This window comes from Sus scrofa, chromosome 14 (assembly GCF_000003025.6).
Source record: "Sus scrofa isolate TJ Tabasco breed Duroc chromosome 14, Sscrofa11.1, whole genome shotgun sequence".
Lineage (NCBI taxonomy): Eukaryota > Metazoa > Chordata > Mammalia > Artiodactyla > Suidae > Sus > Sus scrofa.
Window position 1 is genome coordinate 39,585,927 of NC_010456.5, and position 25,559 is coordinate 39,611,485.

Here is a 25,559-nt window from a genome sequence, read left to right on the forward strand (position 1 = left end):
CGCCGTCCCTCTTCCAGGATTCCCCATTGCTCTGCAATGCTGGACGTGGCAGTTTCCCAGGCTAGGGGTTGAATTGGAGCTATAGCTGCTGGCCACAGCCACAGCCACAGCAACACCAGATCCAAGCTGCATCTGTGACCTACAAAACAGCTCATAGCAACACCAGATCCTTAACCCACTGAGCAAGGCCAGGGATTGAACCCTCATCCTCATGGATACTAGGCAAGTTTCATAACCCACTGAGTCACAACCAGAACTCATGGTTTTGCATCTTGTAATTAATAATTTGATCTAATAAAGAAAGCTGAATCTGAATTGAAGATGAATTTTAAGAATCTGAAGCTTGAGAATATATCTCCTTTCCTTCCCCTTCCCACCCCCTCTTACATAGCCTTCAGCCAGGCAACAGAAAGGAAATCATTTTTCCCCTCCTTGAAACTGTTATGCCTTTGGACCAAGCAACTTGACCAAGAAACTTCTGGTAAACCAACGTACATAATAGTAATACAAGGATGGCTATTACTGTTTTCAGAAATGAAAATAGCAACAAATGGCCCCTCAAAAGGAGACCAGTTAAGTAAATTATATGTCTATGGAACTGTACAAAAAGTAAAAACATTAAGTATGAAAATATATGCAAATCATGTTGTTTTATGAAGAAGAAAGTTCAAAGGATCTCTAACATAGCATGAGGGACTATACTCCATATCTTGTAATAAGTTATAATGAAAAAGAATCTGAAAAAGTTATATACATATATAAAACTGTATCACTTTGCTGTACAGCAGAAACTAATACCACATTGTGAAAAAAAAAAAGATTAAGAAATTAGGATATACTGTATAGCACAGGGCATTAGGCCATTATCTTGAGATGATTTTTTTTTCTTCACTCCCCCTTTTTTTGTCTGCACCCATGGCATGTGGAAGTTCCTGGGCCAGAGATCAAACCCGAGCCACAACTGTAATCAGAGTCACAGCAGTGACAATGCCAGATCCTTAACCCACTAAGCCAGAGAGAACTCCCATCTTGTGATAACCTCTAATGGCATATAACCTGTAGAAAATACTGAATCACTGTGCTGTACACCTGAAATTAATATATTATAAATCAACTATGCTTCAAAAAATATTTTTAAAAAGTTTAAAATCTTGTGTGGTTCTGTTGTGGCTCAGCAGGTTAAGAACCTGACTAATATCCATGAGGATGAAGGTGCAATTCCTGGCCTCGCTCAGTGTGTTAAGGATCTAGCATTGTCTCAAGCTGAAGCATAGGTCACGGATATGGCTCAGATATGGTGTGGCCATGGGACAGCTGCAGGTCCAATTCGACCCCTAGCCTGGGAATTTCCCTATGCCATGGGTGCGGCCCTAAAAAGACTAAATACATACATACATACATAAAAAGTTTAAAAACAGAAAAAAGAACCTGCCTAACTGTTTTCCCAAAGTGATTGTACCACTTAACTTTCCCAACCAGCTGTGTAGGAATTCCAGTTGTTCCATATAAATGCCAAACTATAAAAATACTTTGAATAAATAAACAAAAGAATAAGCTCCCATCTCCTGGGAACAACTTTCTTCCCCTGTGTGGGTGACCCAGAAGTTCCTCTGAATTCAGAGTTTGTAGTGGGAAGCATCAACCAGGGCAACAAGAAATAAAGTAGAAATAATGACAAGTTCAGAGTTCACTTAACTCCCTGGGGTGCCTTATTTTTACTGGCCTGTACCCTGCAGCAGAAATTTTGAAAAAGTTTACCAACACATTACATTTGTGACTCAAAGAGACAGGCAGGGTGTGGTGATTACAGCAGCTGGCAGGATTTAGGTGTGAGTGGTTAAAGAGGATTAGATGCTATGCCTTTCAGGCAGTGTTTCTCCAACTATAGTTTAAGAAACATTCCCCCACTTCCCACCTATTTGCAGAATCACTGACAGCTTGTTAAAAATTTAAATGTCTGGGGGTTCTCACTGTGGCTCAGGGGTATCCTTGAGGATGTGGGTTCAATCCCTGGCCTTGCTCAGTGGGTTAAGGATCTGGCATGGCTGTGGTGTAGGTCAGCAGCTAAGGCTCTGATTAGACCCCTAAGCTGGGAACTTCCATATGCTGCAGGTGTGGCCCTAAAGAAACCAAAAAACAAACAAAAAAATTAAAATTAAATGTCTGATCCTGGTCAACTCTCCCCACACATCATCCTTCATGTCTGCAAACACAACCTGGATTTATGGAATCTAAATATGGGGAAGCATTAAAAAAAAAATATGGGGAAGCATGGCCTGAACTTTTTGCTTCTTGGTTCATGCAGCTTTTTCTTGAGTTTCTAGCCAACATCATATCTCTTTCCTTCCTCCCACGTGTACTTTCCAGCAGCTGTCTGGAGTCACATATTCCTAGCCTGGTGCCTCACACAGACTCTGACACATAGGAGGCAGTCAGTTCATATTTGCAGAATGACACTGAGGTGTTCCTGATGGTTATATCTGCTTGGAGCAGTTGGTGGTTTTCTTTATGAGCTGCTTCATACAAAATTAAAAAGGTAGTTCCCTTCAGGTGGCTCAGCAGTTAATAGTCCTGACAAGGATCCATGAGGATACTGGTTCAATCCCAGCCTCGCTCAGTGGGTTAAGATCTGGCATAGCCCTAAGCTGTGATGTAGGTCACAGACATGGCTGGATCCAGAGTTGCTGGGGCTGTGGTGTAAGCAGGCAGGTGCAGCTCCGATTTGACCCCTAGCCTGTGAAATGCCATATGCCATGGGTGTGGCCCTAAAAAACAAAAGCAAACAAAAAAGGTAGTTTTGTATTTGTTTGGCCAAAGCCAAATTTGTTTTTATGGGACTTCAAGGACTGTCTTAGAAGCTAAAACTCAAAAAGCCTCTGGCCAAGATAAGAATTACCAGACCTTTATATCCCCACCCCTCTCACTGTAATGCCTCTCCTCATTTGGAGCAACATGGACCACTCCTTCCTAATCCCTACCAGGAAAAATATGTGGACCACTCCTCACCTCACCCCTACAGGGGCATTATAGGCCCCCAACCTACCAGCAGGTGTATCATAAGACCCTTCTTCCCCTGACCAATTAGGAGGTCAGCAGGTGTATCCTAAGACCTTGCCTCTCTCCCTGGGCTATAAAAACACACAGAACCAGAGATGAGATTAAGATGGCAATAGAAGGACTGGAGTTCAACTTCTCTCCTAAAAACAACAAAATCACAACCAAATGCTGAGCAATCTTCAATCAAATGGACTGGAGACTTTCAAAAAGATATCCTACTCCAGAAGACAAAGAGGAGGCCACATCAAGAGGTAGGAGCGGTGATTACATGATATAAGCAACCCCATACCTCCCAGGTGGGAAGCCCCACAGACTGGAAAGTAACTGGTTCACAGAAACTCACCTACAGGAATGAGAGTTCTGAGCCCCATGTCAAGCCCCATTTCTAATCAATAAAATTAGAAATGAAAAGGGAGAAGTAACAATGGACATCACAGAAATACAAAGGATCATAAGAGACTATGCAACTATACGCTAATAAAACAAAAAAAACCTAGAAGAAATGGACAAATTCTTAGAAAGTACAATCTTTCAAAACTAAACCAAGATGAAATAGAAAAGATGAATGGACCAATCACAAGTACTGAAATTGAAACTGTGATTTAAAAACTTCCAACAAACAAAAGTCCAGGACCAGATGGCTTCACAGGTGACTTCTATCAAACATTCAGAGAAGAGCTAACACCTATCCTTGTGAAACTATTCCAAAAAATTGCAGAGGAAGGGACACGCCCAAACTCTTTCTATGAGGCCACCATCACTCTGATACCAAAACCAGACAAAGATACCACAAAAAAAGAAAATTACAGGCCAATTTCACTGATGAACATCGACGCAAAAATCCTCAACAAAATACTAGCAAACCACATCAAAGAATACATTAAAAGGATTGTACATCATGATCAAGTGGGATTTATCCCAGAGATGCAAGGGTTCTTCAATATCCACAAATCAGTCAGTGTGATATACCACATTAACAAATGGAAGAGTAAAAACCATATGATCCTCTCAATCGATGCAGAAAAAACCTTTGACAAAATCCAATACCCATTTCTGATTAAAAACCCTTCAGAAAGTAGGCATAGAGGGAACCTACCTCAACATAATATGACAAATCGACAGCTAAAATCATTCTCAATGGTGAAAAGCCAAAAGAATTCCTGCTGAGATCAGGAACAAGACAAGGATGTCCCCTCTCGCCACTACTATTCAATATAGTTGTGGAAGACCTAGCCAGAGAAATCAGAGAAGAAAAGGAAATAAAAGGAATCCAAATTGGAAAGGAAGAAGTAAAACTATCAGTATTTGCAGACGACACGATACTATACCTAGAGAATCCTAAAGACTCTACCAGAAAACTGTTAGAGCTCATCCATGAATTTGGCAAAGTCGCAGGATGCAAAATTAATACACAGAAATCAACGGCATTTCCATATACTAACAATGAAAGATCAGAAAGAGAAATTAGAGAAGCAATCCCATTTACCGTCACATCCAAAAAAATAGAATACCTAGGAGTAAACCTACCTAAGGAGACAAAAGACCTGTACTCTGAAAACTGTAAGACACTGATGAACAAAATCAAAGGTGACACACATAGATGGAAAGACATACCATGCTCTTGGATTGGAAGAGTCAATATTATCAAAATGACTGTAGCACCCAAGGCAAACTACAGATTCAGTGCAATCCCTACCAAATTACCAAGGACATTTTTCACCGAACTCAAACAAAATATGTTAAAGTTTGTTTGGAAGCACAGAAGACCCAGAATAGCCAAAGATATCCTGAGAAAGAAAAATGGAGCTGGAGGAATCAGGCTCCCAGACCTAAGACTATACTACAAAGCAACAGCCATCAAAACCATATGGTACTGGCACAAAGACAGACATGTAGATCAGTGGAACAGGATAGAAAGCCCAGAATTAAACCCACGCACCTACAGCCAACTCATCTATGGCAAAGGAGGCAAGAATATGCAATGGAGAAAAGACAGCCTGTTCAATAAGTGGTGCTGGGAAAACTGGACAGCCACATGGAAAAGAATGAAAGTGGAACACTTCCTAACACCATACACAAAAATATAATCAAAATGGATTAAAGACCTAGATATAAGACCAGACACTATAAAACTCTTAGAGGAAAACTTAGGCCAAACACTCTCCGACATAAACGACAGCAACATCTTCTCAGATCCACCTCTTAGAGTAATGACAGTAAGAACAAACATGAACAAATGGGACTTCATTAAACTTAAAAGTTTCTGCACAGCAAAGGAAACCCTAAACAAAACAAAAAGACAACCCACAGAATGGGAGAAAATCTTTGCAAATGAAGCAACTGACAAGGGATTCATCTCCAAAATTTATAAACACCTTCTGCAGCTCCATACCAAAAAAACGGAACAACCCCATCAAAAAAATGGACAGACGATCTAAACGGACAGTTCTCCAAAGAAGACATACGGATGGCCAAAAAACACATGAAAAGATGTTCAACATCACTCACTATAAGAGAAATGCAAATCAAAACCACCATGAGGGACCACCTTACACCAGCCAGAATGGCCATCATCAAAAACCCTACAAACAATAAGTGCCAGAGAGGGTGTGGCGGAAAAGGAGCCCTATTATACTGTTGGTGGGATTGTAAATTGGTGCAACCACTGTGGAAAACGGCATGGAGATTCCTCAGAAAACTCAAAATAGAACTACCATTTGATCCACCAATCCCACTCCTGGGCATCTATCCAGAGAAAAGCATGACTCGAAAAGACACATGTACTCCAAGGTTCATTGCAGCACTATTTGCAAGAGCCAAGACATGGAAACAACCCAAATGTCCATCGACAGAGGAGTGGATCGAGAAGATGTGGTACATATACACAATGGAATATTACTCAGACATTAAAAGGAACAAAATACCAGCATTTTTAGCAACATGGATGGACCTAGAAGTTATCAAGCTACGTGAAGTCCTCAGACAATGAGACACCAACATCAAATGCTTTCACTGACATGTGGAATCTGAAAAAAGGGCACAATGAACTTCTTTGCAGAACAGATATGGACTCACAGACTTTGAAAAACTTATGGTTTCCAAAGGAGAGAGGTTTGGGGGTGGGGGGGTGCTGGGGGTTTGGGATGGAAATGTTATAAAATTGGGTTGTGATGATCATTGTACAACTATAAATGTAATAAATTCATTGAGTAATTTTAAAAAGACTAAAAAAAGAATAATAACCATGTAGACATATCACACAAATCTAACACATGTTAGCATTTTGTAAGAATAGATTTCATACTGCATCTACATTTCTTTTTTTTTTTTTTTTTTTGTCTTTTTGCCTCTTTTAGGGCCGCTTCCTCAGCATATCGAAGTTCCCAGACTAGGGGTCTAATCAGAGCTGTAGCCACCGGCCTACACCAGAGCCACAACAACTCGGGATCCGAGCCGCATCTGTGACCTATGCTACAGCTCACGGCAATGCCAGATCCTTAACCCACTGAGCAAGGCCAGGGATCAAGCCTGCAACCTCATGGTTCCTAGTCAGATTCGTTAACCACTGCGCCACAGCAGGAACTCCTGCATCTACATTTCTTGATCTCCCCACCCCCCCTGCCTCTCCAGAGATAACCAATATTCTGCTCTTGGCAAGTAGCCTTCCTTCTATGTTTTAACATTTTTATTGCATTTGTATGTATCCATAAACAATAAATGATATTTTAAATTTTCCATAAATGTTATCACACTATTCATAGAAAAGTTGCTCTTCTCACCTAATATTGGATAAATATTCCCTAATTCACTTCACAAAATGTTGTAACAATTTGCACTCTCACAACAAGTGCATGAAAAATGCCCATTTCTCTTGACTACACAGTGTGTTCTCAAACTTTTTAATCTTTGAAAAATCTCATAGTGAAAAATGATATCACAGTGTAATTCTAATTCATGTTTCTCAGGTAATAAATGATGTTCAGCATATTTTAATCTATTAAAGAACAATTTGTAATTCATTTTCTTTTTCTTTTTTTTTTTTTTGTCTTTTCTAGGGCCACACCCTCGGCACATAGATGTTCCCAGGCTAGGGGTCGAATTGGAGCTGTAGCCACCGGCCTACACCAGAGCCACAGCAATGTGGGATCTGAGCCGCATCTGTGACCTACATCACAGCTCACAGCAACACCAGATCCTTAACCCACTGAGTGAACCTGAAACCTCATTGTTCCTAGTCGGATTCATTAACCACTGAGCCACGACAGGAATTCCCTGTACTTCATTTTCTTTTATTTGTCTGGTCACATCTTTCAGCCTTTTTTTTTTCAGGTTGCCGCTAATTTGGAGTCATCCTTTATGTATTAAGGAAATTAGCTCTATGTCTTAAATAGGTGTTTTGAATATATTTTCCAGCATATTGTTTGTGTTTTAGCTTTTGGGATGGGGGGGTACAATGAAGAAATATTTTATTCTTTGCAGAATTTTCCCACTCCAATATTTTTAAATTACTTTATGAATTCTAGTATTTTTATGGTTTCACTTTTAACATTTAAATCTTTGATCTATTTGGGAGTTCCCATTGTGGCTCAGCAGCATCAACCTGACTAGTATCCATGAGGATACAAATTTGATCCCTGGCCTCATCCTGTGTTGCCATAAGCTGTGGTGTAGGTTGCAGATTCGGCTTGGATCTGGCATTGCTGTGGCTGTAGCTCTGATTTCTGCCCCCTAGCCTGGAAACTTCCATATTCCGAAAAAAAAGAGTACCTTGCATTGTCACGTAAGTGGTTCAGTTGTTCCTGTGGCTCAGATGCAATCCCTGGCCTGGTGATTTCTGCATGCCACAGATTTGACCCCCCCCCAAAAAAAATCATTTTTGGCTGAAACAGAAACAAGTCAAAGATTCATTAGCCTCAGAATTGTTTAATAAGTTGTGATATGCTCACAATTTGTTTGAAATACTACACAGAAATGAAAATGGGGGGAGGGAGTGGAATGGGCTGGGTTTAGGCCTAATAGATTTAAACTATTACATTTAGAATGGAAGCAATGAGGTCCTGCTGTACAGCACAGGGAACTATATTCAGTCTCTTGTGATAGAACATGTTAGAAGATAATATGAGAAAAAGAATGTGTATATATGTGTGTGTGTGTGTGTGTGTGTTTGTGTGTGTATACATATGTATACTGGGTCACTTTCCTGTGCAGCAAAAATTGACAAAACATTGTAAATCAACTATAATAAAAAAATTAAAAAATAGAAGATCCCTCGTGGCTCAGAGGTTAACAAACATGACTAGCATCCATGAGGATGTGGGTTCAATCCCTGGCCTTTTTCAGTGGGTTAAGGATCCGGGGTTGCCATGAGTTGTGGTGTAGTTTGCAGATGCAACTCAGATCCCACGTTGCTGTGGCTGTGGCATAGCTGGCAGCAGCATCTCCAATTCGACCCCTACCCTGGGAACTTCTGTATGCGGTGAGTGTGGCCCTGAAAAGACTAAAAATAAAATAAAATAAAATAAAGTAAAAATAAATTTAAAAATTAAAAAAAGAAAACGCAAAAAAGAAATGAAAATGAACTAAAGCTATATGTAAGAACATGATTGAATATAAAAATCAGGAGTTCCCATTGTGGCACAGTGGAAACGAATCCGACTAGGAACCATGTGGTTGCGTGTTCGATCCCTGGCCTTGCTCAGTGGGTTAAGGATCTGGCGTTGCCGTAAGCTGTGGTGTAGTTTGAAAATGCAGCTTGGATCCTTCGTTCAATTGGACCTCTAACCTGGGAAACTCCATATGCCACGAATGTGGCTCTAGAAAGCAAAAATATAAATATATAATATATATATAAACCAAATAGTGCATGAATAAGTCAGGTTTGAGTATATAACGTATTACTCTACTTATGTGATGTTCAGAACATCAGGAATAGGCAAAACTTCTTTTTTTAATTTTTGGATTTTTAGGGCCACACTCTTGGCATATGTAATTTCCCAGGCTAGGGATTGAGTCGGAGCTAAAGCTGCCAACCTACGCCACAGGCACAGCAATGTTGGATCGGAGCTGCATCTACGACCTACACCACAGCTCATGGCAATGCTGGATTCCCGCACCCACTGAGTGACACTAGGGATTGAACCCACATCCTCATGGATACTAGTCAGATTCGTTTCCACTGCCCCACAACTCCCAAGCAAAACTTAAGGATTTAATTTATTTTTTTATTTGAGATATAATTGACACAAAATGTATAAATTTAAGGGGTACATGTTGATTTTATACATTCCTATATTGCAATATGATTACCATCTTAGCATTAGCTAACACCTCTAACACCTCATATAATTATTACTTCTTTTTTTGTGTGGTGAGACCAGAAAACTTATTTTTAAATGATAGAGTTCGGAAGACTGTTATCCTGTAGAAATAGGTAAGAGGGTCAAATAGGAAATGAGCCTAAAGGAATCTAGGGGGCTGGAAATATTCTATTTCTTGATCTGAAGGGTGGTAACATGCATGTATAAATATGTAAAAATTCATTGTACAAACGCTGCACCTAGGTAGAATTTCTCCTAGCAAAATGAGAACACAAAAACCTGTATACAGTTGTGCAAAGAAGCGTTATTATTATTATTATTATTCATAATAACCTAAAGGTGGAAACAACCCTTTATTAGTTTGCTGGGGCTGCTGTAACAAAGTACCACAGACTAGGTGCCATAAACAATATAAATTAAAAACCAAAAAAACAAAAAGGAGTTCCCATCATGGCTCATCGGAAATTAATCTGACTAGCATTCATGAGGACACAGGTTCCATCCCTGGCCTCGCTCAGTGGGTTAAGGATCCGGCGTTGCTGAGAGCTGTGGTGTAGATTGCAGACGCGGCTCGGATCCCAAGTTGCTGTGGCTATGGCATAGGCAGGCAGCTACAGGTCTGATTTGACCCCTTAGCCCGAGAACCTCCAGATGCCAAGGGTGTGGCCCTAAAAAGACAAAACAAACAAAACCAATAGAAATGTATTTGCTCACAATTCTGGAGGCTAGAAGCCACAGATCAAAGAGTCAACAGAGTTGGTTTCTTTGAGGCCTCTCTCATTGACTTATAGATGGTTCTCTTTTCCCTGTATCTTCACACAGTCTTTACTCTGGTGTCTATGTCCCAATTTCCTTTTAGTCTAAAGAAATCAGTCATATCAGATTAAAGCCTACCCTAATGACCTCATTTTGCTTAATTATGTCTTTAAAAAGATCCTGTCTCCAGGGAGTTCTCATTGTGGCTCAGCAGAAATGAATCCCACTATTAACCACACGAATGTGGGTTCAATCCCTGGCCTTGCTCAGTGGGTCAGGGATCCAAGTTACTGTGAGCTGTGGTATAGGTTGTAGATGTAGCCGGGACTTGGCATTACTGTGGCTGTGACATTGGCTGGCAGCTGCAGCTCTGATTTGACCCCTAGCCTGGGAACTTCCACATGCTGAGGGTGTGGTGGCCCTAAAAACATACATAAATAAATAAAGTCCATCTCCAAATACAGTCACATTCTTCGGTATTTGGAATTAGAACTTCAACCTATGAATTTTATTGAAGTATAGTTTTTTTGTTTTTTGTTTTTTTTTGTCTTTTGTCTTTTGCCTTTTGTTGTTGTTGTTGTTGCTATTTCTTGGGCCACTCCCGCGGCATATGGAGGTTCCAAGGCTAGGGGTCCAATCGGAGCTGTAGCCACCGGCCTATGCCAGAGCCACAGCAACGCGGGATCCGAGCCGAGTCTGCAATGTACACCACAGCTCACGGCAACACCGGATCGTTAACCCACTGAGCAAGGGCAGGGACCGAACCCGCAACCTCATGGTTCCTAGTCGGATTCGTTAACCACTGCGCCACGACGGGAACTCCAAGTATAGTTGATTTACAATGTTCTGTTAATTTCTGCTTTACAGCAACATGATTCAGTTATATATATGTGTGTGTGTATACTTTTTTATATTCTTTTATGGTTTATCACAGGATATCAAATATAGTTCCCTGTGCTATATAGTAGGACCTTGTTGTTTATTATATATAATAGTTTGTATCTGTTAATCCCAAACTCCCAATCCATCTCTCTGCCACCCACCCCCTTGGCAACCACAAGTCTGTTCTCTGTATCTGTGAGTCTCTTTCTGTTCAATAGATAGATTCATTTGTGTTTTATTTTAGTTATATCATATGGTGCTTGTCTTTCTCCTTCTGATTTACTTCACTTAGTATGACAATCTCTAGGTCCACCCATGTTGCTATAAATGGTATTATTTCATTCTTTCTTATGGTTGAGTAGTATTCCATTGTATATATGTACCATATCTTTATCGATTCATCTGTCGATGGATATTTGTGTTGCTTCCATGTCTTGGCTACTATAAATTGTACTGCAATGAACATAGGGGTATGTGTATCTTTTGAATTCTGGTTTTATCCTGGTACAACATAAGTTTTTTTTTTTTTTTTTTGTCTTTTTAGGGCCACACCTGTGGCATATGGAGGTTCCCAGGCTAGGGGTCTAATTGGAGCTGTAGCCACCAGCCTACACTGCAGCCACAGCCACACCAGATCCAAGCCGTGTCTGTGACCTACACCACATCTCACGGCAATGCCGGATCCTCAACCCACTGAGCAAGGCCCGGGATTGAATCTGCAACCTCATGGTTCCTAGTTGGATTCATTTCCACTGCACCACTACAGGAACTCCAAACATAAGAATTTTTGAAGGACACAATTCATTTCATTAGAAACCCAAATGTCTATCAACTGATGACTGCAAAAACAAAATGTGGTATATCCACTATAAAAGAGTATCATGGAGTTCCCTGGTGGCTCAGTGGGTTCAGGATCCAGCACTGTCACTGCTGAGGCTCAGGTCGCTGCCATGGCAAGGATTCAGTTCCTGGATTGGGAATTTCCACATACTGCAGTCATGGCCAAAAAGAAAAAAAGAACATTATTCAGTGGTAAAGGAAAGCCAGTCACAAGACTATACATATTTGGTCTGATTCCATTCATACAAATGTCCAGCATAGGCAGATCAATAGAGACAGAGAGTAGAACAGTGGTTGTCAGGCCCAGAGTGGAGATGAGGGAGAAGCAGGGAATGATTACTCATGAGCCCAAAGGTTCTTTTGGGTTGGCAAAAATATTCTGAAATTAGATGGTGGTGACGGGTGCACAACTCTGAATATACTAAGCACCACTAAACACTTTAATTAGGGGAATTGGATGATATGTGAGTTACATTTCAAGAAAATTGTTATTAAAAATTCATTGCATGATACTCTTATGTTTTCTGTACTTTATGGTGTGTCATATACCCCAATAAAAATTAAAGCAAATCTAAACTATGTTAGCCCCTTTCTCCAGAGGTATTCTAGAAGATGGGTGGAGAGAGAGAAGATATATGGGTTGGAGGTTTGCTGGGAGGCCAGGGAACAAGGTACCAGCTCATTGCCTGAGTTGTCACTTGTTGTACTTGAAAAAGTGCCAGAAAGATGAAGCATGAAGGTAGGTTGTACCAGGGTCCTGAAAATAGATGGAGATGGGGAAAAACTGAGGTGAGGGCAAATAGGATGCCTGAGGGAAAAATGGAATTCAATAAAACTGGTTGTGGTCTGTGAATGGGTTGGAAAAAGAATTTCCAGACCCATAGAGTGGTGAAGAGAAAGAAGAGTTTATTGGAATTCCTACTGTGGTGTAGTCGGGTAAGAACCTGACTGCAGTGGCTTGGGTCAATGCAGAGGCCTTGGGTGTGACTCCTGGCCTGGCTCAGGACGTAAAGGATCCCAACCTGGGGATCTTCCATATGTTGTGGGTGAAGACCTGGAAAACAAACAAACAAACAAACAGAAGAGTTCATTGATATAAGAAACGCTGCTAACCTGGTGGGACGACCTCCTGATAAGCAGGGAGAGTTGACCCCAAGTGCATGGTCCTGTCAGTTTTTTTTTTTTTTTAGTGTTACTCAATGAATTTATTACATTTATAGTTGTACAATGATCATCACAACCCAATTTTATAACATTTCCATCCCAAACCCCCAGCACCCCCCCACCCCCAAACCTCTCTCCTTTGGAAACCATAAGTTTTTCAAAGTCTGTGAGTCCATATCTGTTCTGCAAAGAAGTTCATTGTGCCCTTTTTTCAGATTCCACATGTCAGTGAAAGCATTTGATGTTGGTGTCTCATTGTCTGAGGACTTCACGTAGCTTGATAACTTCTAGGTCCATCCATGTTGCTAAAAATGCTGGTATTTTGTTCCTTTTAATGTCTGAGTAATATTCCATTGTGTATATGTACCACATCTTCTCGATCCACTCCTCTGTCGATGGACATTTGGGTTGTTTCCATGTCTTGGCTCTTGCAAATAGTGCTGCAATGAACCTTGGAGTACATGTGTCTTTTCGAGTCATGCTTTTCTCTGGATAGATGCCCAGGAGTGGGATTGGTGGATCAAATGGTAGTTCTATTTTGAGTTTTCTGAGGAATCTCCATGCCATTTTCCACAGTGGTTGCACCAATTTACAATCCCACCAACAGTATAATAGGGCTCCTTTTCCGCCACACCCTCTCTGGCACTTATTGTTTGTAGGGTTTTTGATGATGGCCATTCTGGCTGGTGTAAGGTGGTCCCTCATGGTGGTTTTGATTTGCATTTCTCTTATAGTGAGTGATGTTGAACATCTTTTCATGTGTTTTTTGGCCATCCGTATGTCTTCTTTGGAGAACTGTCCGTTTAGATCGTCTGTCCATTTTTTTGATGGGGTTGTTCCGTTTTTTTGGTATGGAGCTGCAGAAGGTGTTTATAAATTTTGGAGATGAATCCCTTGTCAGTTGCTTCATTTGCAAAGATTTTCTCCCATTCTGTGGGTTGTCTTTTTGTTTTGTTTAGGGTTTCCTTTGCTGTGCAGAAACTTTTAAGTTTAATGAAGTCCCATTTGTTCATGTTTGTTCTTACTGTCATTACTCTAAGAGGTGGATCTGAGAAGATGTTGCTGTCGTTTATGTCGGAGAGTGTTTGGCCTAAGTTTTCCTCTAAGAGTTTTATAGTGTCTGGTCTTATATCTAGGTCTTTAATCCATTTTGATTATATTTTTGTGTATGGTGTTAGGAAGTGTTCCACTTTCATTCTTTTCCATGTGGCTGTCCAGTTTTCCCAGCACCACTTATTGAACAGGCTGTCTTTTCTCCATTGCATATTCTTGCCTCCTTTGCCATAGATGAGTTGGCTGTAGGTGCGTGGGTTTAATTCTGGGCTTTCTATCCTGTTCCACTGATCTACATGTCTGTCTTTGTGCCAGTACCATATGGTTTTGATGGCTGTTGCTTTGTAGTATAGTCTTAGGTCTGGGAGCCTGATTCCTCCAGCTCCATTTTTCTTTCTCAGGATATCTTTGGCTATTCTGGGTCTTCTGTGCTTCCAAACAAACTTTAACATATTTTGTTTGAGTTCGGTGAAAAATGTCCTTGGTAATTTGGTAGGGATTGCACTGAATCTGTAGTTTGCCTTGGGTGCTACAGTCATTTTGATAATATTGACTCTTCCAATCCAAGAGCATGGTATGTCTTTCCATCTATGTGTGTCACCTTTGATTTTGTTCATCAGTGTCTTACAGTTTTCAGAGTACAGGTCTTTTGTCTCCTTAGGTAGGTTTACTCCTAGGTATTCTATTTTTTTGGATGTGACGGTAAATGGGATTGCTTCTCTAATTTCTCTTTCTGATCTTTCATTGTTAGTATATGGAAATGCCGTTGATTTCTGTGTATTAATTTTGCATCCTGCGACTTTGCCAAATTCATGGATGAGCTCTAACAGTTTTCTGGTAGAGTCTTTAGGATTCTCTAGGTATAGTATCGTGTCGTCTGCAAATATACATGGTTATTATTTTCTTTACTTTTACATAGTTTTGAAACATTTAATAATTGTTAAAATTATGAATTATAGCTTATGGAGAGATAGTATTAGGGTGATGGAAATATTCTGAAATTAAACTGTTGCAATGGTTGCACGATTTTGTAAGATATACTAAAAAGTCATGGAATTGTATACTTGAAACAAGTAATTTTTATGGTATGTAAATAACACCTTGATAAAATTGAGTATAAAGAGTATAAATATATAGCTTACAAAAATTTCATATTTGCTTTGTTTTATTTTTTATTTTTGATTTTTTGGCCTTGTCCATGGCATGTGGAAGTTCCTGGGCCAGGGATCAGACCCAGCCACAGCAGCAACCTGAGCCATTTCAGTGATAAGGCTGTATCCTTAAACCACTTCACCAAAGGAGAACTCCTGCTATGTTTTATTTTTAAAAAAACAATTAGGGGGCGGGATTCCTGTTGAGGCACAGTGGAAATGAATCCAACTAGGAACCATGAGGTTGCGACTTCCAACCCTGGCCTTGCTCAGTGGGTTAAGGATCCCGTGTTGCCCCAAGCTATGGTGTAAGGTCACAGTAGAGGCTGGGATTCCACATTGCTATGGCTGCTGCAGCTCTATCCTAGTCTGGGAACTTCCATATGCAGCAAGTGCAGCCCTAAAAGGAAAAAAAGAAAACAAACAATTAGGGAATTCCAGTCGTGGCCCCTCAGGGGGTTAAGAACACAACATAGTATCTGTGAGAAAGTGGGTTTAATTCCTGGCCTCACTCAGGTTAAGGATCCAGTGTTGCCACAACTGGTGGCATAGGTTGCAGATGCAGTTTGGATCTGGCCTTGATGTGGCTCTGGTGTAGACTGGCAGTTGCAGCTCCGATTCAGCCCCTAGTCTGGAAATTTTCACATGCTGCAGGTGTGGCCCTAAAAAGAAAAACAAAACAAAACATAAAACAATTAGAATGAATGAAATCTATCCTTTCAGATTTGAAAGTGGCCTAGCATTAGCATTCATATGCCACCTGGTGGACACACTTGGAAGTGCTGAAATGGAAAAAGGCTGCACAGAGGCATTAGCATTGAGACCTAGGAGAGGTCCTCAGACAGTCTTTTTCTGCTAGGGAAAATGAGGCCAAAGATCACATCTTGAATTACTGGCCAAAGCAAAACAAAAATCCTGGTCCTCCCAACTCTTAGCTTTTGGTTCTTTCTCTGCCTTGATTTCTGCCTACCTTTAATTCTGTGCCAATTTTGCACATGTGGCTTTCTTTATGCTAAGCGTTGTGGGTGATTCCAAGATATTACTTCTACTAGGGGATAAGTCAGACTTAGCTAAAATTCATTCCTTGGTGTCCTGAACTATCAGGGAATTATTTCTGCCGTTTTAAGAGAGTAACAATACCAATATTAAAGATAAAAGCAGGAATTCCTGCGGTGGTGCATCAGGATTGGTGGTGTATCTGCAGTACTTGGACAAAGGTTTGATCCCCCATCCAGCACAGTGGGTTAAAGGATCCAGTGTTACCACAGCTGCAGCGTAGGTTGCAGCTGCTGCTCAGATATGATCCCTGGCCTTGAAACTCCATATGACTCAGCAGCCAGAAAAGACAAAGAAAAAAAGATACAATAAAAAAGAGAAAGAGAAAAATAGTACTTGACTGTTGTTGAGTGCTTTATTTTTGCCTGTTTCTTTACAAGGACATTTATTCTTTTCCCCAATCCTATGAGCTAGGATTATCATAATTTCATAAATACAGAAACTAAAGCTCAGAGATGTTCAGTAACTTGTTTACAATCACACAGTGATAAATGTCAGAGCCCAGATTTGACATCTAGTGGAGATCCCCACACCCACTACATCCAGATAATGCAGTCCTGGCCCTGTGTTTTTGCCCCCCACCCCAGCATAGTGCTGTTGTGTGCCTCAATACTCTTGAGTGAGAGGGTGTCTCATCAGAGCAAATCTGCCACCAAATAGGACAAGGTTGAAGGGCTCACTCCCCTGTTCTAAGTCAAGAAAATGGAAACCACCATTTAATGAACATTTGCTATATGCCAAACATTTTCCCATAATGTAAGCTGTAATGTACAGCAAAAAGGATGGCCTTTTGGCTCCTTTGGCGATCATCTCATTTGTTACTGAAATGAATCAGGCCTGCCAAAGGGTGTGGCAGCCTCCCAGGGAGCAGGTAAGGACAGGCCCAGAGACAGGTGACTGCTTCAGCCTTAGGCGCTGAGGACGAAGGGTAGAAATAAGAAAAGAGAAAGGCCAATTCATCCTACTTGGATGCCCAACAGGTTTTCAGGGTGGAGAGAAACATATTCCACCAGAAAGGTGACTCAAAGATCTCCAGTCCTCTGTTAGGTAGATCTGTAAGACTCTGGCCCTGCCAAGTTCAGGGAATAGAGTGCCCAGCCTGTCAGCATTCCACTGGGGCCAGGCCAACAAAGGTAACCTAAGATCATAGCTGAGCAACCACAGTCCTGTCCAGGAGCCTCCTATGGGCCCCCCTTGAAGACGCTGTATTTTTCCATTCCAGGAAATTCCTGAAACTTAGGTAACTCACTAACTCTTTCATTTGTGCCAAAGATGGACCCCAGCTCTTCACCCTTGCCCTTCCTCTCTCCTTTCCAAGTCCAACCTCAGCCCATTCCTACCAGGCCACATTACCTGAGAGCAAGCCTGGGGTCAACTTACTGGAGGCTCCTGACCTTCATCCTTGCTGCTTAAAATGATTTGGGGAGTATGGCATTCTCCTTGGGCTAGGGTAGCCAAGCTTAGCAAATAAAAATACAGGACACCTGAAACTAATATATTATAAATCATCTTTACCTCAATTTAAAAAATATAGGACACCTGGTTAAATGCTCCGATAAACAGTGAATATTGTTTTAGTGTAAGTATGCCCCAGAAATTACACCGTACTTTACCTGACAAGTCTACCCTGGGAGTAATCTTTTTTTTTAATTTTATGACCACACCTGGGGCATATGGAAGTTCCTGGGCCACGGAATGAACCTGAGCCACTGCAGTGACAATGCCAGATCCTTTAACCCTCTGCACCAGGCAAGGAATTAAACCCGCTTCCCTGCAGCAACCCAAGCTGCTGTATTTGGATTCTTAACCCACTGCTCCATGGAGGGAACTCTCTACCCTGGGAATATTGAAATGCCTTCCATTGGAGTTCCTGTTGTGGCTCAATGGGTTAAGAACTCAACTAATATCCATGAGGATGTGGAATCTCATTGAGGATGTGGACTTGCTCATGGTTTAAGGATCTGGCATTGCCACAAGCTGCGGTGTAGGTTCTGGTGTGGCTGTGGCTGTGGCATAGGCTGGCAGCTACAGCTTTGATTCAACCCCTGGCCTAGGAACTTCTATATCTCACAGGTGCGGTCTTAAAAAGTTAAAAAAAAAATGCCTTCCATTATTCTAGAGCAGATGTTGGCAAATTTTTTTCTGTAAAGTCCCATATGGTGAATATCTTAACTTTATGGGCCATATGGTCTCTGTTGCAACTACTCAGTTTTGCTCCTGTAGCACCAAAACAGCCACCGACCATGCATAAATGGGCATAGCTGTGTTCTAGAAAATTTTTTTTATTTATTTACTATTTGTCTTTTTTTTTTTTTTTTTTTTTTTAGGGCTGAAACTGGCATAAGGAGGTTCCCAGGCTAGGGGCTGAATTGGATCTGTAGCTGCCGACCTATGCCACAGCCACAGAAATGCAAGATCCGAGCTGCGTCTGTGACTTACACCACAGCTCATGGCAACACCGGATCCTTAACCCACTAAAATTTTATTTATGAACCCTGGCCTTTGAACTTTACATACCTTTAACATATTGTGAAATATTTTTCTTTTGATTATTTTGATTCTTCTTTTGATTATTTTATTACATTTTAAAAAAGTAAAAATCATTCTTGGCTCATGGCTGTACAAAAACAGTAGTCAGCTAGATATGGCCTATGGGTCATAATTTGTCCACTTCTAACCTAAAGGAGAAGAATGAAACTTTTGTCTGAATCTAAATCACAAGAGGATTTGCAAAGATACAGATTGCTGTGCCCACTCTTAGAGTGATAGATTCACCGGGTCTGGGGGAGTGCTTAATAATCAGCAGGTCTAGGGAGTTCCCATCATGGTTCAGGGGAAACGAATTTGACTAGTATCCATGAGGACTCAGGTTCAATCCCTGGCCTCACTCAGTGGGTTAAGAATCTGGTGTTGGTGTGAGTTGTGGCCTAGGTCACAGATGTGGCTCGGATCCTGTATTGCTGCAGCATAGGCTGGCACCTGTAGCTCTGATTTGACCCCTAGCCTGGGAACCTCCATATGCCAAGAGTTTGGCCCTAAAAAGACACACACACACAAAAAGAAATGATTTTTCCATGGGGATCGCATATTGTATATTTATTGGAGGGACCCCCCCCCCTTCCCCTCCACCACCACTCCCAACCATTTTCAACAAGAATTTCTCTGTGCACTTGCTTCTGGAATTTTTTTTCTTCCTCTTTAGCTTGCCCCAGGACAGAGTTGGGATGAGAGTTTCTAGTGCATGTAGTTAAAAAATACCCCCCATTATTAAAAATGTATTAAAAATCTATTACTTTGGAATGGTTTTAGACTTAACAGAAAGGCTGAAAAGAGGGTAAAGTTTTTACTACTCTTCAACCAGTTAACCTTAATGTTAACATCTTACATTACCATGTAATTTACATTCGTCAAAATGAGAAACCAACATTAGCATAATACTATTAACTAAATTCTAGATTTTATTTGCATTTCTTCTGTTTCTCCACTAATGCCCTTTTTTTTTCTGTCTCAGGATCCCAACCAGGATATCACATTACCTTTGGTTATCGTGTTTCATTGGACTATTATGGTTTCTCATAGTTTCCTTATTTTTCATGACCTTGACAGTTTTTTGGTTTTTTTCTTTCACCTCGACCCAGGCATGTGGAAGTTCCCAGGTCAGGGATCAAACCCACGCCACAGCCATGGCAATGCTGGATTTTTAACCTGCTGTGCCACAAGAGAACTCCCATCTCCCACTTTATTTAACTTTTCTGACAATTGTCGCTTTTTCTAACCACACTATATAAAATTGCCCCCCGTCCCTGTTCTCCTTTTCTCAGTTTCATTTATTATCACCTAATATACTGACATACTTATTTGATGATCTCCCTCCCAGCAAGGAAGGCCCCAGGAAAGCTCTGATTTATTTACAATGTATCTTCTCTGCCTAAATTCGAAACAGAAACAGCGGCATAATAGGCACTGGATAATTATATTGGGTATGAATAAACCCACCAGTAGAAAAGAGGATAGTATCTACCTTCTAAGGAGATACTAGGGTTGTTATGAGTATTAATGAAATAATTCATTTAGAGCTTGCAACACTAACTGCACATACTAACTGAATTACTTTTTTCCTTCAGTTTTATTGCGGTATAGTTGACAAATCCACTGGATTACTATAAATCTAGGGTGCTTCTTAGTTGGCTGAGCACCAGGAGAGAGATGAAGGGATCTCGAACATTTCTGGCAGATTTCTACTGTTGGTCAGCACCCCTTTCCCCTACTCTCTCCTGGGTCACCCTCCCAGAGGAGGTCCCAGTTCCTCAACAATTAATCAAAGACAAGTCTAACTGGTCCTTCAGCACAGATGAGAAATAAGATAAACTGGAGCAGCAGAGCCCTAACTCTGACCAAGAGTTTCTCTCCTTTCTTCACTCTCCCGTAAGTGACTCGGACGGGATTTTAATAGCAACGGCCGCCTCTATCAGCTAGACTGATTCCATCAGCAAAGGGGAGACGTATCCCTCAAAGTGGCAATAGTCTGTGGGAGGGGTGCGGTGTAAGTGTTGTCCCTTTCCGCGCAGGCGCGTTCAATCGCAACCCCGCGACCATCGCGATAGACGAGCGAGATCGGCGCTGGCCCTTTAACGGCCCCTTCCCGGGGGCCTGCCCTGCGCGTGCGCACTGCTGTTCTGCGCTTGTCATCATGGCGACGCGGGGCCATGTGCAGGACCCTAACGACAGGCGCCTCCGGCCCATTTACGGTGAGTGCCTGGGGCCAGTCTAGTCGCCAGCCGGATACGCCGAGGGCCGCCGGGGCCAGGGTAAAGGCCCAGGAGGGTCGCTGAGTGGCCAGGAGCAGGGCTGGCGAGCACAGGGGGTCGGCCGCGCGGGCCTCTAGGCCTCAGTCACGGGCCTCGCGGAAGCGCCGGCCTGGCCTTCCAGAGCCCTGAGGTGGCAGCTGCGCTGTTAGGGCAGCGGCAGGTCGGCAGAGCTGGCCCGACAGGCAGGCTTTGTAAGACATTTCCTCTGGTAGAGATCTGCTCTGCTCGCAGGTCGCGTTGTTGGGGCCACGCCAAGGGACACCCAAGATCTGCCCGCAGGTGGAAGCTAGCTCCGGTACAGGGCTGAAACACCCTACTTGAGGGAAAACCCCCACTGAAGACTTTTTACTTATGGAAACTGGGCCTAAAATGTTGTCTGACCAACAGTGCTTGGTGAACAGAGAGAAACTGAGGTTCTGAGAGAGGAAGGAGCTGACGCAAGGTCACCCGAATCGAGTCAGGAACAGGCCCAGATTTGAGGCTCCCCATCGAAAGCTCTTTGGTGGAGGAACAGCTGCTCAGGGTACACGTGGGAGGCGGGGGCGGGGGGGTGGTGGTCTTGGGCCCAAAATAGCGATGGGAAGATTGTGATAGTTTGGAGGGGCGTGCAGGGCCTTTCCTTTCTGTAGCTTTTCTGGCTTTCTGCAGCTTGCCTTCTGTGTGCTGAGTGGATCCCCCTTTGTAACGCTTAGCCCAATCCTCAGGTTTTAAGACCTTGATATCGTTCTGCTACACTTATTGTGAAAAATCACATATTTGAGTCACAGAAACATCTCTTCAATTACCGAGGTGTTCTGTAATTGGATAGTGGTTCCTGTTAGATGGTTGTATGGTCTTGGTCTGTGTCACTTCTTGATGAAGGAAGGCTTCAAGGTCAGTGGTTTTTCGCAAAATTAGGTCTCATGTTTATAGTGTGGATGTTACTAAATGGAGGTTTCTCCGCAGGGCTGAGATCACTTAACTTTTTTTTTTTGGAAGGGGGTAACTATATATTTCTGGTACAATTGCTACTTTTTGTAATTTGTATGATACTTTACTCACATCTCATTTGATTCTAGCAACAGCTTTGTGAGGTGGGTAAAAATAATAATAGCTAATATATATAGACTGTTAATTATGTCAGTCACTGTCCTCAGCCTTTTATATTTATCATTTAATTTTCACACATACTCCTGAGATAGGTAGTTTTTACAACCCCCTCCCTTTCTTTCCACAGATGAGGAAACTGGGGCTTTATTGATGTGTAATTTGTCTGTGGTCACTCAGCTAACACGAAGCTAGGATCTGAACCCTTGTGGACTGTCCCAGACTTACTCTTTTAACCACTGTGCTAGAAATCACCTCACTTTGAGCTGAAAACACTGGCTTACCAAAGGTCACATAGGTGGTGAGTGGTAGATTTCCATTTTCCCAGGACTGTGTATTCTCATGCCTCCAGTAAATATTTTCAAAGGGCAGAGATGACATATGCAAGGATGACCGAGAGTAGGAACTGAATCCAGGGTTTACAATTTGTGGCTCATTATATAGCTGTCTGCAAAAGCTGCCTGTAGACTTCTCTCTCTCTCTCTTTTTTTGGCCTTTTAGGGCTGCACTGTGGCCTATGGAGGTTCCCAGGCTAGGGGTCAAATCAGAGCTGCAGCTGCTGGCCTACCCCACAGCCACAGTAATGCCAGATCCGAGCTGCATCTGTGACCTACACCACAGCTCACAGCAATGCCAGATCCTTAACCCACTGAGCAAGGGCAGGGATTGAACCTGCATCCTCATGGATACTAGTTGGATTTGTTTCCGCTGAGCCGCAATAGGAACTCCAGGTATTTACTTTTGATTTTTGAAAACCACCTTGACCTTCCTAGAACTTTATTACTCATTATCCTTTTGCTAAAATGATTCTCTTGCGCTATGGGGTTCTGAACAGATTTTGTATTCTCATGTGACTTGGTGAGCCCTAATGCTTTCTTTTACCATTATTCACTTTATTTATTTATTTTTTGTCTTTTTGCCTTTTCTAGGGCTGCTTCCGCAGCATATGGAGGTTTCCAGGCTAGGGGTCAAATCAGAGCTGTAGCCGACAGCCTACGCCAGAGCCACAGCAACTCGGGATCTGAGCCTCATCTTCGACCTACACCACAGCTCATGGCAACGCTGGATCCTCAACCCACTGAGCGAGGCCAGAGACCGAACCCACAACTTCATGGTTCCTAGTCAGATTTGTTAACCACTGCGCCATGATGGGAACGCCACCATTATTCACTTTAAAAATTTTTTTTTCTTTTTTTCTTTTTTTTGTCTTTTTGTCTTTTTAGGGCCACACCCACAGCATATGGAGGTTCTCAGGCTAGGGGTCAAATTGGAGCTACAGCTGCTGGCCTACGTCACAGCCCCGGCAATGCCAGAACCGAGCCACGTCTTCCACCTACACCACAGCTCAGGGCAACGCTGGATCCTTAACCCACTGAGTGAGGCCAGGGATTGAACCTGAAACCTCATGGTTCCTAGTCAGATTCATTTCTTTGGCACCACAACGGGAACTCCACTATGGGCATCTTGATTGTTGGGGACAGTTCAAAAAAAGGTTCTCTGTGGAAGTGACGTTTTACTTTGGACATGAAAGAAGAGCAGAGGTTAGTCAGGCCATGAGATGGGGAGGAATGATGGACAGAGAGAGTGCGTAAAAAGATCTTGTTCTACTTGAGGACCTAAGAAGAGACTTAAACAGTTGGAATATAGAGATGGGTGAGACGAGGCTTCAGAGGTAGACGGACTCAGCTTTGTAAGCCATTTTAAAGTTTTTGACATTTGTTTTAAAGACAGTGGGAAAAGCTGAAGAGATTTAATTGGAGTGGTGTAATTAGGCTTGCGCTTTAGAAAGATAGCTCTGAATACTGTGGGGGAAGTAATTTAAAAGGGAGCAAATGTAGTGTGTAAGGCCATCAGTTAGAAAGCATTTATTATTATTATTATTATTATTATTATTATTATTATTATTATTTCAGCTAACCCTAGGGCATGTGGAAGTTCTTGGGCCAAGGATAGAATCTGAGCTGCAGCTGTGACTTTTAAATTTATTTTAAAATAATCTGTATCATTACCATTAGTGGAAAACCTGTCACTTGCCTGAGAAAACAAAACCATAAAAATAAATACATACAGAGCTCTCATTATGGCTCAGCAGGTTAAGAAACTGACATAGTATCCTCGAGGATGTGGATCCCTGGCCTTGCTTAGTGGGTTAAGGATCTGGCATTGCTGCAAGCAGCAGCACAGGTCACAGATATGGCTAGGGTCCGGTGTTGCTGTGGTGTAGGCCAGGAGCTGCAACTCCAATTCAACCCCTAGCAGGGAAACTTTCATATGCTTCAAGTGTGATCATTAAAAAAAAACAAAACAAAAAGAACAACCATACAATGAAAACAAAACAATGTTATTAAAGTCTTTTTCCTTTTTTCTGGCTGCCTTTGTGGCATGTGGAAGTTCCTGGGCCAGGGATTGAACCGGTGCCACCACAGTAATCAGAGCCACTTCAGTGACACCACCAGATCCTTAACCTGCTGAGCCACCAGGGAACTCCTTAACCAGTTTCTGATCATTGTGAAACTCTGAGACCTATGCCTTCTTTGTTTAAAAAGGAAAAATAGGTGGAGTTTCCTGGTGGCCTAGTGCTGAAGCATCCAGCATTGTCACTGCTGTGGCTTGGGTCACCACTGTGGTGTGGGTTTGATCCCTGGCCCAGGAACTTCTACATGCTATTAGCACAACTTAAAAAAAAAAAAAAAAACTCCCATCGTGACTGGAGTTCCCGTCATGGCTCAGTGGTTAATGAATCTGACTAGGAACCATGAGGTTGTGGGTTCGATCCCTGGCCTTGCTCAGTGGGTTAAGGATCTGGTGTTGCCGTGAACTGTGGTATGGGTTGCAGATGCGGCTCGAATCTGGTGTTGCTGTGGCTCTAGTGTAGGCTGGTGGCTACACCTCTGATTAGACCCCTAGCCTGGGAACCTCCATGTGCTTCAGGTGTGGCCCTAAAAAGACAAAAGACAAAAAAAAAAAAAAAAAGTGACAGGCTGAAGTTTTGCCTCTGGCACAGTGGGGTAATGATCTGACTTGTCTCTGTGGAGATGCTGCTTTGATTTCTGACCTGGTGCATCCCTATGCCTTGCTGCAGCTGTGGCATAGTTTGAAGCTGTGGCTCAGATTTGATCCCAGTCCCCGGCCTGGGGACTTCCATATACCGAAGGTGTGGCTGAAAACGGAGGAGAAAAAAAAAAGAAATGATAGGCTAATACCAAACTGAGACTATCCTTAATATAAAGGAAAGAAAAGAGCTCAACTTTTTCACTGTGAGCGTTATCTAGTGCTGCCTGTAAGAACCTCCTGAAAACTTTTAGTTGGAGTGATGTTTTGAAAAACACTGCTTTCGGAGTTCCTGTCATGGCTCAGTGGTTAAGGAATCCGACTAGGAACCATGAGGT

At 42.1% G+C, this 25,559-nt stretch overlaps 1 protein-coding gene across 1 annotated transcript in view; it reads left to right on the plus strand.

Annotated features, from left to right (window-relative positions):
- The window catches only part of NAA25 (N(alpha)-acetyltransferase 25, NatB auxiliary subunit), a 75,989-nt gene continuing 71,302 nt past the window's right edge, over positions 20,873-25,559 (plus strand). The window contains exon 1 of the mRNA XM_021074209.1: positions 20,873-21,024. Within this exon, the coding sequence (XP_020929868.1) occupies positions 20,967-21,024 (58 nt within the window). The 5' untranslated portion in view covers positions 20,873-20,966. The remainder of the gene's footprint in view (positions 21,025-25,559) is intronic.